The following is a 17,171-nucleotide window of genomic DNA, read 5'->3' as shown; positions in this document are numbered from 1 at the left end:
GAGGTTTTAAGCTGCTGTGAGATGGTCAAGAACATGGGGAGACTGTGGGGTGATGAAATGAAGCTCAAATCTTGGATCTAGGAGGATGCATGGCGGTCCATGAGTCGTGCCAAGGCGCAGCCACAGGCAGGCAACTTCGGCGCATCGTTCGCCTAACAAAGTTGACAGTAGGCCTCGGAATAACTCGCTGATTACTATACCGCTTAGATCTTCGTATGCAAGTTTTCTTCTATTTGGCGTTATTCAGATGCATGTGTGGTGTGGTGTGGTAACAGCTAATGACGTCATAGACACGTTCCCGAACGGAAAATCTTTGGCGTGTCTTTACGCGTCGCGAACGCGAGCATCCATATTCATCGCCAACGTCTGCGACTCGGAACTGATACATGTGCTTTCACTTCCTCAGCCCATCTCGACAAACTGTTCGTATTGAGTATGTGTTCCTTGTGTAACCTTGAAAGAGGATGGTGCCCGGGGACCTCCCGTACAGAGCCGTGCATACGCATCTTCATGCGACTATACATCTCAGGACAGTATGTATACGGCAGAGCGTGATCGCGACCGGGATTCGATTTTGAATTGACCATATCTACTTCTACGCTACGCTTTGCCACTACTTCAACGCTTCAATCATCTTGTACAAGCTGTTCTCTAGGGTGACAGGCGATCGAAGTGCAGACCAATCGTAGTTCAACAATCCCCAAGCCTCATCCGCTCCTATGAGCGTGTTGGGAGTTCGGTTAGGACGAGTCTGGAGGTAGAAGCTACCTGAGAGCTCCCAATGCTGCCAGCTAACCTGGTACTCCTTCACCATCTCTACCAAACATCCAGCGTAGGTGGTTTGGTTCCAGTATGTTCCGTTTTGGATGAATCCCCATTCGGAAATTACCATCGGGAAAGTGTACTTAGTCGCTGGGTCGTCGGGGTTGACGGCCTGGAAGCCCTTCTGATACCACTTCCTCTTGAAGGTCGCGCAGTCATCCTGGGTGGCTTCGAAGTCATACTTGTGGATCTCGAGAACGATCTTGTCCTTCCAGGCAAAGCTATCGGGGACAAACTTCGCAGTCTTGTTCGCGGTTGATGTACCGCTGGTGCCATTGAGCGTCTTTCCGAGAGGAATAGGATCAATGTACGTGTCGTACGAGAGACCAGAGAAGAAGATCAAAGCATTCGGATCCGCCTCATGAACAGCGTCGGCAGCAGCAGTCATATGGATGTACCACGTATACCAGTCGACGGGCTCAGCTACCTTGGCAGCTCGTAGCTCATTGCGCAATCCCATCGACGAGAACGTTGACCAGTTTTCTTTCGCCTGAGCAGGTCAGCATCTGATCAACAGCATACGGTTTTTTGAGTACTTACATGCTTCGTCATGAAGGCCAAACCTCGCTTCCACTTCTCGACGTCGAAATCTTTCTCGCCGAACCAGCCATTGCCATCGTCATCGCCGCAGCACCAGAAGGCCTTCGATACGTGGTTGTCCAAGTGGATGATGACACCCTGACGCGACAACTCCTTGCCGACAGCATCCCACACTTGCAGCCTTGTCGTGTTCTTGGTGAACTGCGGGTTCTTCTCCAAGATAGCGTTCAGGACGTTTGTACCATTCGTACCCGGAATTGCGTTAAGGACGCTCTTTTCGAGAGTTTGATTTGGGCTATTCGCAAGATAGTCATCCACCATCTGGATTGCAAACGGCATACGGACCGAGTTGAGGCCGAGCTTAGGAAACCACGACACGATATCTTGGACAGAAGAGTGCTGGAGGCCTTCGGGAATCATAATCTCTTGGTGGCCCGGCCAATTTGTCGACATGAAATGGAAGACATCGCCATTCGCATCGACTATGTCGCGTCCCTTGGTCGACAGAGGAAGTATGGAAGCAGCCCTCTTTAAAGCTGATGGCGGCGCGGCAGCCGCAAAGGATAGCAGCAACAGTCTCGCAGTCGCATGAGTGAACAACATGTTTGAGGTGACCAGGACGAAGTGTTCGTTGGCCCTGTCCGTCTTATGGACGCTAGCATCTATATGCCGGCAAAGGTTCACACGATCGTCTCAACCTCAAGACGTGCCAATATCTACGGCCAAAGTATCTCCGTCCCTACGTGCTAGCAGCGCTACTGCAACCCCAGACTTCTCAGAAAGTGCAATGCGGGGAAAGTAGTTAAAAGCCCAGCTTTAAGTCGACGCTACGACGTTTCCAAGGCTTATCGACACAGCAAACGAAGGAACAAATACCCATTCTGGAAGACCGCCCATGAGCCTAAGAAATCACAGTCACGAGCATCAGGACGATACGAGAATTAGGAGAAGAATGACGTTCACATCGCGGGCAATGCCCTGAGCTTGTGCAAACGGCCGGGTAGCGGGCGTCGGGATAATGCAGATCCCACCTTTAGCCTACATCTTGACTTTGAAGTTTCGTCGCGAGATGACCCGGTATCGATAACAGCCCCGCCATGCTACGCGCGACAGTTTACGCGTCGCCCGATGTAGGCTTTTTGGCAAGAAGCAACACCTTGGCTGCTCTTCGCTTTGCTTCCTAACTCTTCCCTCCGCTCAGCTGTAGTTGAACATCTCTTGGAAACGCCACACCTCAACAATTCAGTTATAACTTCCATTGGACTGAAATCTGCCTCCGTATCGAACATACGTCACTCGTAAGTTCCGATCGCGAAAGCAAGATGGGAAGCGCTGTACGGGATGCCAAGATGCCTTCCAAGACCGCAATGTGAGTGAACGCGCATTTAAAACGACACAAGCCAATGCTAAGTCTGTCTAGCGTCAAAGATGTAGACCTCAGTCAGGTCTACTCAGAGAGTGTAGCTGCAAAGATCGTACAAGTCGCGCAAAGGGGCCTCAAACAACAGGCTCCCTTACAATCATATCCGCATACCGTACCTCAGAATGGCCCAGACGCAGGTCGATACGAAGAGCGAGAAGCAGATTTCTGGACATGCGGCTTCTTCCCAGGATGCATATACGCGCTTCTCGAACGCTCGATACGATATCCCCAGGCCATTGATGTCCCAGAATATGTGCGGCTACAGATCCAAGATCAGCTGCTAAAGTTAGGACGACACTATGGCGTCGCTATCAACCAGATGTCTGGTCGGACAGATACCCACGACATGGGCTTCATCGTGCAGCCCGCGTTACAGAAAGACTGGGAGTTGACCGGGAACAAAGAGAGCTTACAATCTGTCGTTAATGCCGCATACGCGCTCGCGTCGCGATACGACGATCGGGTGAAAGCGATTCGGAGTTGGGATGTTGCCATCAACGACCGTTACTCAATAACAGATATGTCGACAAACTTCCTCGTCATCATAGATAGCATGTGCAGTAAGACTTTAACCTCATTCTCTTACCTCCCCACACTGACCCATATATTCCAGATCTTGACCTCCTCTACTTCGTCGGTCACATCCAAAACGACCAAAAACTAATCGACATCGCAACCCAACACGCCGACTCCATCATCCACGAGATCCTGCGACCAGACTTCTCCTCCTACCACCTCGTAAACTTCGACCCGCGGACCGGTCAGCCACAAGCCAAGATGACGAATCAAGGCTGGAAAGACGATTCAACGTGGAGCCGAGGCCAAGCCTGGGCGATAATGGGTTTTGCGCAGACCTATTCGTGGACAAAAGATGTCAAGTACTTGGCGACAGCGATTCAATGCGCAGAGTACTTCTTGCGAAGACTGAAAGAAGGAGAGGGGAAGTGGCATCACCCCATGGTCCCGTGTTGGGATTTCGACGCGCCACAGGATAACCCCGAGGAGCCGCTACGCGATGTTTCCGCAGGCGTGATAACAGCGAATGGTCTCCTTATCATCCACCAAGCACTCCAGTCTCTCTCTTCAAACACGACATCGCAACTCCCCTCTAGTAGCGCCACCAATTTCCTCGATATCGCGTTGCAGATTGTATACCAGACGCTAGACATGTCATATGACTCTGATCTAGCGTCTTTTGAAGCACCCACCAAGACCATGGTGAACGGGAATAGCGTTAATGGTGGAGCGGTAACATCGGAGCTAAAGATCAAGGAGTCGGGCTTTGAATGTATACTAAGGAACAGCACGACGAATTGGAATGAGCATGCGCATATGAAGTATGCAGATCATGGGTTGGTGTATGCGGATTACTATCTTTTGGAATTTGGGAACAAGCTTTTGAGGGCGGGCTTGCTGTGATGGGTGTTGGGGCATTGGGACGAGTAATTCTTGGCGAGGAATCCACATGGGAGTGAAGCAAAGCTGTGTTGTCTGCTTGTAGTCTTGACGTGCGTTTGCTGTAAGTGAGGATCTGTAAAGACGGTACGGAGGAAGCTAGCATATGAGGAGAATAGAACGGAGGATAATTGAATAAGAGTCAGAGAGCAAATGAGTTGATTTCTTTTGTGTGCGTGATGAAATGAGCGTAATGCGTAAGGCGTGGTAGTGTATATACAGCGATATAACCTTGGAAAGTGAGCGTGGGTATGTGTATGCAACAGCATAAAGCGAGTGTGATAGTGCAAGTGTGCACAAACGTGAAGAGAGACATGTACAAGAAAGATGAGCGGAAAATGGGGCCTAGCCATCGATGTCCAGGCCGATGCCTAGCTCTGTCACTGCCACTGGCTTACACAGTGACATACTCCATGATGACCGAAGTCACAACCGTAGTCTGTGGGTCAGCGGGCGCGGTAGGCTCAGGAGCTTGCTCTGAGATGGTCGGCGCGCTAGAAACCTCAGGTGTAGGAGCAGGAGTGGATGGGATGGCCGGCGCGCTGGAGACCTCAGGTGAGGTTACGGGTGTAGGCGTAGATACCGCGGGGGTAGAAGCACCCAGCGTCACATACTGCGTAATGACCGATTCCAAGAGCGTTGTTGCAATTTGGGGACCCGCATCACCAGCGTCAGGCGCGACTTCCGGAACCGGAGCCTTTTTCCACTCAAATTCGCCAGACTCAGCGTTGTAAGATCCGCTCGACTGATCTGCGGGGAGAGTCGAGTTAGTTCCGTCAGGTCCAGGTCCGTTGTACACGGGCGGGTTGCCTTCGATATCGTCTTTGTATTCGACATCGCCGTTCCAGGTTGGCACCTCGGTGTCGGACTCTGGGATGCTGACTGGCACGCTGAATACGGTAACGTTTAAGCCCTTAGGTGGCTTGTTTCGTGGGATTTCGCTAAAGTCCAAAGCTTGGATGCGCCAGCTGAACTTCTCCTTGAGATAGGTCTGTACTGTCTCTTTGTCCAGGCTCTTGAGCTCGCCGGCCGCATGCTTCTGTGCAAGCTTCTCCGTCAGGCCGATATTACCCGTGACGATGTTTGAGGAGCTCATTCGCGGAGAAGACAGGGTGGCGAGCTGACCAACATAGTTGGGGTCCGTGGGCCAGTCGATGGGGTTGGTGCTCGGCTCCCCAAGGAAGGCACGAACAGCGTAGGAGACCTTGATGTCGGTCGGCATGTTGACTTCGCACTGCCAGTCGGTAGCCTGAACCGTGCGGTTGATGCTGCCTCCGCCTGGAGTCGGGAACGTCGCGTTGACTGTCGCATTGGTCTCGCTCAGGCCTTGAGTCTGGGCCTTATACAACTGGTTGATTGATGATGTCAGTGTCGCATTGTTCGGGTTGTTCGCGAGCTCGGGGTAGGTGTATCCAAAGGAGGTCCAGTTGCGGGAAGTGGTTGCAGTCCACATGTCGCCAAGGGCATTCATGTGGAACGGTGCGAGTGGCGAAGCAGTACCAAGAACGCTACCGCTGGCGACAGCGAATGAACCCATATGCTGCTCGGCGTCCTCGACCCAGGTGTCGGGGTAGCGAGTTTGGTACATAGATATGATCCGATCAATGTTACTACAAACGATTAGCACTACTGTCAGCATTGTGTCCTGATAACGTACCAGTGATGGAACCAGAAGATGGGGTCGAATGCTGAAACTTCCACTATGCCCATGTGACCCAATCCAAAGACGGTGTGCAGACCATCGTGTAGAGTCTCAAAGTTTCCGATCTTGCCACCGTTCGCCTTATTGCTCACTTGGCTGAAGGGTTGGTATGTCGTCAACAACTTGTAGAGCATATCGCGGAGATTGGGCTGCTGTTTGCCAACTCGATCGTTAACCTCGCTGTTACGGCTGGTGGCATTGGCAGCGTGGGGATCAGCTGGGTACCGAATAGTGTGGTTCCAGTACTTGAACTCAAACTCGCTCTAATTGTGTGTTAGCAGTCAATCTCTCGAGAATGATATCTTCTACGTGGAACGCGGAAATATAAGGCTGAGACGTACCAGAGGAGCGAAGTCATCATACTTCAGAGGATGGAAGTCGTATTTGTACAGAGGGTTGGGAATGTACCCTACAGTCCCGTTGGGAAACGTGACGGTAGCCGTGAGGCAACGCACGTTCTCAGGGATAACACCCTCTTCACTGTTTGGCGGATCCATCGCCCAGTCCCAGTACGGAAGGCGAACTCGGTTTGCGATATCCAAGGCCTTGTTACGGGCTTCACCGATGGGATACTCATTGGCAACATCGACCGCGCGATCATGGAGAACCTGCTCGAATAGCGCGAGATAAGGTCGGTGCCAGGGGCCAAACATGCTGGACCCGTGAGGACAATATCCCATCATCTCATGACCAGCCGTCCCGTTCACATTGTCCCACTTCTGGAATGGCACTCCGTGTATCCCTGGAGATGTTAGTTGAGCCTCTGGAAAGAACACGAATTCCATACCTGCGACCTGGAAGTAAGAGATTTTCTGATCCTGGTCCATGGCCTGGAAGCGAGCAAACGCCTGGATAAAGATGTTCCATAACTCCGTGTCTTTCTGCAGCTCACGGAGTTCCTGTCGGGGGTGGACTCCAGTTCCTTGGACTCCGACAACGCTGAAGTAGCTGTCGTCTGCCTTTGCAACTCCACATGAAGGGCCATTGGTTGAGTTGGATACAGCTTGCACGCTTGCCAGTAACGAGAGTGTGGTAGCCAGACCGGTGAAAGAAAAGAGTGATTTCATGTTGGCCAGCCGGTAGCGAATGAAAATGATCGTCAAGATCTGAACGAATGGAAGCTGCAACAAGTTGCGAACGAAAAGAATGAATGTCACTAGGACTGAAAGAAAGACTGAGCAAGCGATGCTGTGGTGGGATGCTGAAGAGCGACATCGTAAAGTATATAAGATGCCCGTAAAATGAACGGCTGGTGGCACAATCCACTGCCCCGCTACCTGTAAGTGACGTACCGCGCTGTAGTACCGGTACTTCATGCGTAAAATATCTACCATCTGTCAATAGGCAGGTACCGCAGCGTGCACGCCGCTGTTTCTCGGTGCATCCTTGCATGTAGGATGATGTTCGAAACATGTTTGGTTTCTTCGCATGAACGTGCCAAGGACGGAGGAGCACGAGGTATGGACCATGAACACAGACATCCAGAGTCCTGTAGCGAGTTTTCGAGCTTCACTGGGGGTCTAGTACCGGTGTTCATGATCTCAGTATAACCGCGCTTGACCGTTGACTTGGTCGTTCTAGCCAAGCCGCAGCATAGATAGTTGAGTATCTTGGGCATGTCGTAGCCCCACCAGCTAGTCGAGAATCAAACATCAGCACGAGCGGGCCATCTTCGATCGGTGCAGTATACTGATTGTGGCTGTGACGTGGGGAAGCTGTGTGATGTTGATTGTGTGAGATGGCAGGGCTGCGGCACAGACCACCACGACATGGTGCGACACTCACAGAGAGCAAATTGACGAGCAACCGAAATTCAGGCACCTATCAACTCGGATGTGGCGGCCTGGAATGGACGATGCGACGAAACAATATCGGCACGTAGCGATTGCTAACCGGCAAAATTGGTCTTATCGTGATTTTGCGGGGGATGTGCTTCATACACTTTCCATAGTGTCGGGAGGCATGGAGTCATCGACATCACGCGCTGTGAAAGTGCGTTTCGTGTCCTTGTCTTGTTTCGTCTTGCTTCCTTTTCTCTTTCTTGAAGCTGCACCATCAGATGCGATGTGCAGTCTTGCCCACTTTTTGACTCTCTTGAAAACTTCGACTACTGGCACCGGGAGCCCACCCAACTCAGCAGCTGAGATACCATTGCTTCTCGTCAAGACATCGATACTTGTTCGTGCACGCGTGATGGCTGGATTCAGAGATTGGCCAAAGACGGTGTCACCGAACGACGTCAAGGCAATGTTCTTTAGGAGCAGAATGTCGCCAACTTTGATGCTCTCTAGTGTTTGCAGTAGTTTGTTTTGAACATTATTCTGGTCGTTGTTGGACTCCCGGGGTGGACGCAGCCAGAAAGTGACCTTGAAGGCTGAACGGGTATCATCCGCAACGATGATCTCCCATAAATTCATCTTGTATCCGCCCTTCCGAACGAAGACTTCTTTCTGTTCGGGTGTCGCTGTCACAACGCATAGGAAGTTTGGTGTTGGAGTTTGAGGGTAGATCGCTCGTAAACGCTGTGCGTTAGGTAGTAATCCAAGCGGTGTGACAGTCATCTTGGGCGGGACTTTGACAAGTAGTGTATGCTCATCGACTTTGCTTGGGCTACTAAACTCCGATGCAGTAGTCCCGAAAGAAGTAGTCAAGAAGGACGAGGAGCTGACGCTCTTATCCGTCATACCATCTGGTAGGACCTGAGACGACAGTAGCGTGTCGTGGAAGATGAGCGAATGCTCAAGATAGCCAGGCGTGGCGATTGACGGGTCTTTGAAGGCGATAGACGTGTCAAGGTGGGTCGTGTCTTCCTGCAAGAACGATGTATACCGAATCACATCGGGTAGCGAAACATCTGACATGTCTCGACCTAGAACGCTCCCTGGAAGAAAAGGTTGCGACCATCCAGTTTGAAGCCGAGGGTTCTGGAAAGGCAGCCCGCGCCACTTCAAGGATGGCGTAGATCTATTCGCGGGTGTAGAAATACCTGTTGCTGCATCAAAAAGATGGCAATCCTTAACTGCTAAAAGTGTGTCATCGTTGAACTCTAGCTGTTCGCGCAACGGCGCCCCATTGAGCGTCTTGAGCCGCATCTTAGGCGAGAGACGCGTCGACGCGTACACGTTGAATCGACGCGCACTTGGCAGAAGTCGCGGCGACAGCGTCGTTCTTTAGATAAGACTAGCGTAGGAGGAACGCGAAGGATATGTGGAGCCGAGTAGAGAGGAGTCGGAGAATGTGAAGAAGTCCGGGCCTCGTCCAACAAATCCGAGCCATTCGCAGATGGTTGTCGCCTAATCTGATGGCGCGAGGTCCGAAGGCCGAAGCAATTCACCGATACATGAAAAGCAATATAAGAGGCGGTCAGCTTCCGTGAAAACGATCTGTAAGAGCTCGATACCGGTGTTATTCAATCATTACTGTTCGGTAGGCAACAACGGCCGTGAACGGGCGTGACAGACATCATCCAGGTACCAACCACTCCGTAAGCGTCGGCGTCATTGCGCGCCCACATTCCGCGGCTTGGCGATCTAATCGCCGCATCTGATATAAAGATACGCAATGGCACCTTCCAAGACGTCCCACAGGCCGATAAACGCCTACCGAGTCCCTGCCATGTTGCGAAACCTCTCCTACAAGCTGACCTCAGCCCTCTCGTCATCAGAAGTTCCCACGTTGCCAAAGGACAGCGACGAATTCACCAAAGCGAAGAAGACGGAGGAGTTGTTCCCGACCACCGACCCCGCGGTAGATGGCGACGATTGCCTGCACGACTGTGCCAGTTGCAGTGTCAAGTACCCGCGCAAGTTTGAGATTGATGAGACGGAAGAGCTGTATGGGCACGTGAAGGGATGGAGTACCCATTTGATTGTTGCGACGGGCAAGACGGATTGGGTGCGCGATGTTGCGGACGAGAAGGGCAGTATTATGGAGGCGGTTGACAAGGGCGATGCAAAGCCTAGCAATGGGGTGAGTTTGAAGACATGATGCTGTCAGGCTGTATCGATTGCGTGCTAATTGAGTATAGAAACTCATGTTATCCGCCTCTAATATACCCGTCCCAGACCACTCCGATCACAGTTCTATGGTACTATTGCTACCGTCGTGGCAGTTCATAGACAATGTCACGCCTGCGAACATCCCCGAACTTATTACCGACTATATCAACCCCGGTCCTACGAATAATACCCCGTTGCGCTCACGGAAAACTGCCGCGCTACCACCTCCAGAAAAACCGGAAGAGACTTCTTCCGCCGACACCGACGCGCCCTCCTCGATACCCCCGTCGATACCCGCTCCCCAACTCAAAGCCCGACCATGTCCACACAAATACCTCATCCTAATGTGCAGTCAAAAGACACGAGACGCACGTTGTGGCCAGTCCGCTCCTCTTCTACGGAAAGAGTTCGAGCGACTGCTCCGTCCATTGGGACTGTACCGCGATTTACACGACGAGCGACCGGGCGGTGTAGGAATATACTTTATAAGTCATGTGGGAGGACATAAGTTCTCAGCAAACGTCATGGTCTACCGACACTCTTCAGTCGTTACACGGCCCGAGAGCAAGAATGGCACTGCCAATGGACATACCAATGGCGCGGAACAGCGGCTCGCGGAGCTGAAGCTTGAAGATGATAATGGGCAGGAGGTTCTTTTAGATGCTAATAAGGAGCAAGAGGCAGAGGGTAATGGCGAGGCTGCGCAATGTATATGGTTGGCGCGAGTGAAGCCTGAGGATTGTGAGAATATTATCAAGTACACGGTGCTGCAGGGCAAGGTGGTGAAGCCGGAAAGGCAGTTACGGGGTGGATTTGATCGGTGCAAACAGCTAGCTAGTTGGTAATCGACTGTGAAGCACTGCCGTATCCTCCAGCTCCGGGGCCGTCTGATTCGCAGGCAATTCATGTGGTGTCTCTTCTACTTCCTCTGATGTAGTCCCACAACCTTCGTCGTTTGCACTTGCTGACTTTGCGCTCTCCTTGCTACTTGGATGTCTCCGGCGAACCCAATACATCGCGACGAGGACGATACCAATGATTGTCAAGCAGCCCAAAACGCCGCTTATTATCGCACCGATCTTGAGGGAGTTTACTTCGGGTTCGTTGATCGAAGATGATGATCTGTTATCGAAAGGCACAGAGATAATAGAGGCCGGGGTCGCGCTGGTCTGTTGAGGCCGTGAAGGTGTATCGCTAGAGTCGGATCGGTCGGCTGTTATGGTGATAGTCTTGAAGAGAGGTGGTAATATGACGATGGAATATGGTCCTACAGATTCTATTACGGTTTCTGTGACGATTCCAAACAAGTCCCAGGTATTAGGTGTTATCTTGAGTGTTTGGAGGCTTGTTGGAGCCGATTCGGTTGGGCTGGAGATCGGCTGCTATGTGACTACTAGATTGCGAACGAGTAGAAAGATAGGTGGAATACATGCAGTTCCCATCCAACTCGCCACGGTTGGGCACTCAATAGTAGCCAGCAACTTCCAGAAGCAAGAAGAAGGTACTTAAGACACGATTGATTAGGTAGAAGCCTGTTATGTTTCTGCTTCCTACACGCAACCCTTTTCAACAAAAATGTCACTGTAACACTGGTATGTACCATCGCGGCCATGTCACCTGTACTAACATGCTGCAGCGCAGCGCCTACACTCTGGGCGATTGCCTTCAGGAAATGTTAAGTAGTACAGAATATGTACTTACTGGGGTACATAGATGTTTGGGCTTCAAATACGGTCCATCACGCGCATACAGCAAGAGGCATGTTGGACTCGAACGCAATAAGGGGTATCATTTGTGGTGTGTCGCTTTAACATGCGTATATGGTATGCGCCGGTCGCGTTCCTGTGGCCTCTAATCATCGAAACATTGACCGGTGTTGAACTCTTTCGAATATTGCCCCGCCAATCTTGAACCACGCTCCTGGTTACGCTGTTCGTGGTGGACCTTGCTCGACGAAAAGTATCTGAGTGGGTCCGACCGACACCTCGTACTCGTTGTCCACAAAAGAGCTCCGCGCGCGATGATGGCAATTGTTTGGAGGATTTCGATCACCACGTAAAAGCTGTGAGAAAACCTTGAGTCGCTTGTAATCACGCGACTGGTAGTACATGCACAGACACGTCCCTCATCAGCCCGCGGCTTCCTTGACTTTGCCACCGGGATTAGGCGCTTCGTCGATGAACTGCGGTGGCGCGGTATCGTCCAACATGAAGTTTGGTACTCCTGAAGACTCTCCAATACCCTCAAAGTCAACCTCGTCACCCAGTGCCTCCAGCTCAGCATCCAGCTCCGACTCATCCACATCTTCCGGCACGTCGTAGCTGCGGCTTATAGCGTCTTGTATGTCATTTCCCATATCCATAAGATCCGCCATCTCGTCTTGCAGCTTATCGATCTTGTCGATGTTGACCTTGCCGTACTGTTTCCGTAGTTCTTTCGTCGTTGTCTTCATAGCGTCGATGGTGGTCATTGTGTTCTTGAGGTTGTCTTGCATCATGCCGGCCTGCTCCATATTCCACGATTGCGCCTGAAGCTGGTCGCGCTGCGCCTCGTATTGCTTCCGCTGCTGGAGGACCTTGAGGGCTTTTTGCTTAATGGCGGTTTTGCCGGGGCCATCGCGCATCTTGGCGAGCTTCTGCTGGTAGGTGGATAGCTCAGCATTGAGCTTGGCGAGCTTGACATCGAGACTTTCTATGCGTGTGTCGACCTGAGCGTGTCAGTATATGAGGGGTGTTGCCTGATAGGTGAAGCTTACATTGGATATGGCGCTGTTGAGCGTGGGCTTGGGCGCGGTGCTCTTTGCTCCAAATAGGCGATTCATGCTGGTAGTGGGATTTGTGGGTTGCCGGCCGGAGAGTCAGAATATGCAGCCGAGGGGGGAGGACAGGCGTGGAGTGTGTTGGCAGTGTGGGGTGAATGGCAGGCACCGAACGATGGTCGTAGCTCCGGCAGTTCCCGCTAACGTCATCGATCGTCACGTGGACGCTAGCGATTGCCTGACCCTGAGATGCCCAAGCAGGATTGCCATAGCTTGGAGTTTCCTATGCCATGGCAATTGCCGACATTGACAAACTAACAAAAGCAAACATAGTACATGATGAAGCAATTTATTAACAGCTATCTACAAATGAGCCAAATCAACAGTCTCACAGGCGGATACCGGCATGCGATGCCAGATGCAAGATGCAACAACCATCACATTGTCGAGAGTCTTACTTAAATCTCCAGCATGCGCGATGTTCATGGCCAGGCATCAGCACTAGCTCGCATGCTTATCTTGAGCAACCGCTGGGTCCCAAACTTGTAACCAGATACGGCTGGCAGTCTTCTTCAGGCTCCACACGTCCTGGTTGATATCAGGGAGGTGCAAGTAAGTGATCTGCGGCGCACGCTACCCGTAGCAGCTTCTAGCCCTGAACTGTCACCACCAAACCCAACAATACCCACAGCACTCCGACTCGGGAGACACAGACGTTTTCGCAGCTTGTATCTGTAACGACGCCTCGCAACAGTTGGTGCATGGGTTGATACAGAGTCTCGCGCGCTTTTTGTTTGCCATTGCCTTCCCCGCGGCCTCGTTCGCCTAGCAGGTACCTGTCCCACCTATGCAACCCAGCCCAAGCCACGAACACGCGCCCTCTGTCTCACTCGAGTCGCTCTGCTAACCAGCCCGCCGCCGTGTCCAGCTCTGCACCGGCGAGTCCCTTCTATGACGCATTGGTCGCCGCAGTAAATCTACGCATGTGCCCCACGCAGCTGCACACGCTCTCGAGTGCCTCGCCCGACCCTTCCCCTGCCCCGCCCTTGTAGCCGCAAACCACCGCAACCACCATGTTTTGGCGCTTCGGCGGGTACGCGCAGCTGTCGTCGCTCGACAGCATCCTCGACAAGCCCGACGTCACCGTCGAGGAGCTGCTCGACGAGTCGGATCTGATACAGGAGCTCAAGCAGCAGAACTCGAAGCTGATAGAATATCTTCGCGATGAGAATGTCTTGGAACGCCTGCTGCGCTACGTTATCGCCGCCAGACCCGACCTGCCCCCTGACGACGAGACCGGAGGAGAGCCTGCGCACGAGGCGAGGAGTCCAAGTCGGACGGGCTTTTTCGGCAAAGTCAGGGCACGCTCGACATCCACCACCAAGTCCGATGCGGGCGATAGTGAAGAGACCAAGGAGGAGCGACAGCGCATGAAGTACGCCTATGTGTCGTGCGAGATCCTATCGTCCGAAGTATGGTCCATCTCCGAGGCTGTCCTCGAGAACCAGGACACTTTGCGACAGTTCTGGGCCTACATCAAGCAGCCTGCGCCGCTCGACCCCGTCCAGGCTGGCTACTTCACCAAGGTCAACGAGTCGCTGCTCGACCGCAAGATGGAGGAGATGCTCGACTTCTTCAAGTCATTGGACGATGTTGTAACAGACATGTTGCAGCATGTCGACTGCCCAGTCATCATGGACCTGCTGTTGAAGATCATCAGCCTTGAGAAGAGCGAGGGTGGACAAGGCATTGTTGACGTAAGTCATCTCATACACGCTTGCTGGCATGACTGACAGACTCCAGTGGCTGCAACAACAGAATCTCATTCCCCGCCTGATATCGTTCCTCGCCCCAGATCAGTCGACTTCGACACAAACGTCAGCTGGCGACTTCCTCAAAGCCATCATCACGATATCCGCAAACGCTACCACGCAAGACCAGTCCGTCATCGGGCCCAACGAGCTTACACGCCAGCTTGTCTCCGAACAATGTCTGAAACAGCTGATCGATTTTATGCTACAAGGCGGCAACCCGCTAACAGTCGGTGTGGGCATCATCATCGAGGTGATCAGGAAGAACAACTCCGACTATGATTTGGAGAATCAGATTGGGCCGGTACCCAAGAACTCAGACCCTATCTACCTGGGAACACTGCTTCGCCAATTCGCCAACCACATCCCGCAGTTCATGGAGCTAGTTAATAGCTCAAGTCAGATCGTGACACAGCGCGATGGTAGCACTACAAAGAAAAAGCGAGAGCTCAAGACAGCCTTTGGCGAGAAGATTGAACCGCTTGGATTTGATCGTTTCAAGACGTGTGAGCTGATGGCCGAGTTGCTGCACTGCAGTAACATGGCTCTGCTCAACGAACGGGGCAGCGAGGCTGAAGTCAAGAGGCGAGATGCCGAGCGGGAACGTCTCAAGGCCGATGGCAAATTGACTTCAGCGATTTCTGGCAACCCAGGCGATTTCTCCACCAGTGTCGATAGTCAAGGCTTTCACCACGCGCGCGCCCCATCTATGGACTCTCCTGCAGAGATAAAACCTCTGCACGTACAGAATAGCTCGGAAGACGACTTTGAGAAGGTTGTCGCGCCAGAAGTTGCAGTCGAGGAGGTCAAAGATACCTCAACAGAGAAAGAGCAAATTGGAGAGCCATTGGAGCCCTCGCCGAAGCTGCCACCGAGAGATGTGCCACAGGAATCGTCCTCTGCCAAGACCGCAGGCGATGACGGCGAGTTTGTTGACGAGCCTTTGACACCACCCAAAGACGCTGCAGCACCTGCTGAGAAACCTGAATCTCCACCTAAGCCTGCAGATGATGCCGAGTCACCTACATCGGCCGGCCTGAGTGCCAAGGTCGATGAGCTTGAGCTGGATACCGACACCGTTATGAAGGATCGCCAGGAACCGACAGAGCCGGCAAAGACTGAGAAGTCGGATACCGATGTTAAGACCCCGCCATCTCTTCTAACACAACAGCTCAATCAGACCTCGGATACTGTCACCGCTGAACAATCCGAAAGCCTTTCGCCTCACCCAGACGACAAGCCGGCGCCATTGTTTGCGGGTAAGAATCGCGAAACTAAAGCTGAATCAGCCAGCATCGACACCTCGCGCTTCACAGCACCAGTAGCGGGATCAGATCTTTCGGAAATCACTCCTATCGACGAGTCTCAGAGCGTGCGTTCCGTAGTATTTGGTAGTGCAGAGGATACCGTGGGCTTCGAGATTGACATTGACGGTACGCCTGTTGTTGGCGACTTGCTGAAGATCACATTCGTTGAGAACAAAGTTGTACCAACGATACTGGTAAGCCCACTCGATTTCTTTTAGCGATTTATGCTAACATTTTTAGGATTTCTTCTTCCGCTTCCCATGGAACAACTTCCTACATAACGTAGTATACGATGTCGTTCAGCAAGTCTTCAACGGCCAGATGGACCGTGGATACAACCGTCAGCTAGCGATTGACCTCTTCGATAACGGAGGCATAACCGAGCGCATCATCAAAGGACAGCAGGAGAGCGACAAATCACACCAAGAAACGTCCATGCGACTAGGATACATGGGTCACCTCACCCTGATCGCAGAAGAGGTGTTAAAGTTTACAGAGCGACACACCGACGAAGTCTTGTCGCAGATGGTCCTAGAGAAGGTCCATGCTCAAGAATGGGTGTATTATGTGGAGCATATTCTAGCTGAGACTCGAGAGCGCGACAACGCCATTCTCGGAGGCGTCCGACCTGACATGAGCGTCGGGCCCAGACAGGCTGTGCTCAACGCCGTCAACGCAGCGAACAACAACTTCGGGGGCGACAGTGGCGGGCTCTCCAATGCAAGCCTCGCCAACAACGGCAACATAGGCCTCGACAGCATGGAGCTCACCAATGCTGGTGACACTGAGGGTGGTGGGTACACCTTCAGCGGAGGCTCCTTGCTTAGTGGCTTTACTAACTCGAGTGACGAAGAAGACGAAGACATGGACGATGTCGACACCGAGAGAGAGCGGGAACAACGACAGGGACCTGTCGACGACTCCGAACAAGTGGGTGAAATCTCATTTGACGATGCTGATATGGACTATCGATAAGTCCATGGCCCCGAGCATACACACTATACCACGAATGTTTCCCGCCCTTGGTGCGTTTCCTTTCCTTATACTTGTTTGTATCATGAGCGGGAACGGACAGACGGCTCGCATGCTAGATCTATGGGCCTATCATCATCCTTTCTGTACATACATTCCTTGCGCCATCCGACAGGGTGTATGATACATGTAGTAATACGCATCGTGAGATGTGGTTTCCTCTCATCTCCTTTGTGTGATGTACCACTGGATGATTGGGCTTCATCGATCTGGTATGGTGTCCTCTTTCCTCCTCGCTTCCATCTGCTTGTCTCCCTTTTGTCTACCCTTTCTCTGTAAAATCCGATTTGTTCGCGTTCCATGTCCGCCCTAAACTCTCGCCC

The 17,171-nt window shown here is 52.3% G+C and overlaps 7 protein-coding genes across 7 annotated transcripts; 3 read left to right on the top strand and 4 right to left on the bottom strand.

Annotated features, from left to right (window-relative positions):
• Window positions 1-613: 613 nt before the first annotated feature.
• BKA58DRAFT_445624 (glycoside hydrolase superfamily) lies at window positions 614-1,992 on the bottom strand (the record flags this gene model as incomplete). Its single annotated transcript, XM_046174147.1, has 3 exons — window positions 1,363-1,992; window positions 1,134-1,312; window positions 614-1,088 (listed from the first exon to the last, which is right to left on the bottom strand). Exons 1-3 carry the CDS (start codon window positions 1,963-1,965, stop codon window positions 614-616), a joined length of 1,257 nt encoding a protein of 418 aa, XP_046030334.1. The 5' UTR covers window positions 1,966-1,992.
• Window positions 1,993-2,461: 469 nt separating this feature from the next.
• On the top strand, window positions 2,462-4,377 carry BKA58DRAFT_349603 (Six-hairpin glycosidase-like protein). Its single transcript, XM_046168495.1, has 3 exons — window positions 2,462-2,731; window positions 2,783-3,345; window positions 3,399-4,377. Exons 1-3 carry the CDS (start codon window positions 2,685-2,687, stop codon window positions 4,202-4,204), a joined length of 1,416 nt encoding a protein of 471 aa, XP_046030333.1. The 5' UTR covers window positions 2,462-2,684; the 3' UTR covers window positions 4,205-4,377.
• Window positions 4,378-4,634: 257 nt separating this feature from the next.
• BKA58DRAFT_306547 (common central domain of tyrosinase-domain-containing protein) lies at window positions 4,635-7,009 on the bottom strand (the record flags this gene model as incomplete). Its single annotated transcript, XM_046167119.1, has 4 exons — window positions 4,635-5,850; window positions 5,898-6,205; window positions 6,284-6,684; window positions 6,730-7,009. The coding sequence occupies 4 exons, from the start codon at window positions 7,007-7,009 to the stop codon at window positions 4,635-4,637; spliced, it is 2,205 nt and encodes a 734-aa protein (XP_046030332.1).
• Window positions 7,010-7,876: 867 nt separating this feature from the next.
• Window positions 7,877-9,034, bottom strand: BKA58DRAFT_304953 (uncharacterized protein; the record flags this gene model as incomplete). Its single annotated transcript, XM_046167039.1, has 1 exon — window positions 7,877-9,034. One exon carries the CDS (start codon window positions 9,032-9,034, stop codon window positions 7,877-7,879), a length of 1,158 nt encoding a protein of 385 aa, XP_046030331.1.
• Window positions 9,035-9,312: 278 nt separating this feature from the next.
• BKA58DRAFT_2411 (Sucrase/ferredoxin-like-domain-containing protein) lies at window positions 9,313-11,131 on the top strand. The gene is made up of 2 exons (XM_046166669.1): window positions 9,313-9,911; window positions 9,970-11,131. Exons 1-2 carry the CDS (start codon window positions 9,504-9,506, stop codon window positions 10,783-10,785), a joined length of 1,224 nt encoding a protein of 407 aa, XP_046030330.1. The 5' UTR covers window positions 9,313-9,503; the 3' UTR covers window positions 10,786-11,131.
• A 937-nt stretch (window positions 11,132-12,068) lies between these two features.
• Window positions 12,069-12,761, bottom strand: BKA58DRAFT_406967 (charged multivesicular body protein 5; the record flags this gene model as incomplete). The annotated part of the gene is made up of 2 exons (XM_046171996.1): window positions 12,069-12,647; window positions 12,696-12,761. The coding sequence occupies 2 exons, from the start codon at window positions 12,759-12,761 to the stop codon at window positions 12,069-12,071; spliced, it is 645 nt and encodes a 214-aa protein (XP_046030329.1).
• An 891-nt stretch (window positions 12,762-13,652) lies between these two features.
• BKA58DRAFT_2364 (extragenic suppressor of kinetochore protein 1) lies at window positions 13,653-17,017 on the top strand. Its single transcript, XM_046166594.1, has 3 exons — window positions 13,653-14,455; window positions 14,502-16,010; window positions 16,057-17,017. The coding sequence occupies exons 1-3, from the start codon at window positions 13,772-13,774 to the stop codon at window positions 16,789-16,791; spliced, it is 2,928 nt and encodes a 975-aa protein (XP_046030328.1). The 5' UTR covers window positions 13,653-13,771; the 3' UTR covers window positions 16,792-17,017.
• The last annotated feature ends 154 nt before the right edge of the window (window positions 17,018-17,171 follow it).

The sequence above is a fragment of the Alternaria rosae genome (assembly GCF_020736505.1).
Source record: "Alternaria rosae strain MPI-PUGE-AT-0040 chromosome Unknown BKA58scaffold_1, whole genome shotgun sequence".
Taxonomy (NCBI): Eukaryota; Fungi; Ascomycota; class Dothideomycetes; order Pleosporales; family Pleosporaceae; genus Alternaria; species Alternaria rosae.
This window is presented reverse-complemented; position numbering and strand designations above follow the sequence as displayed.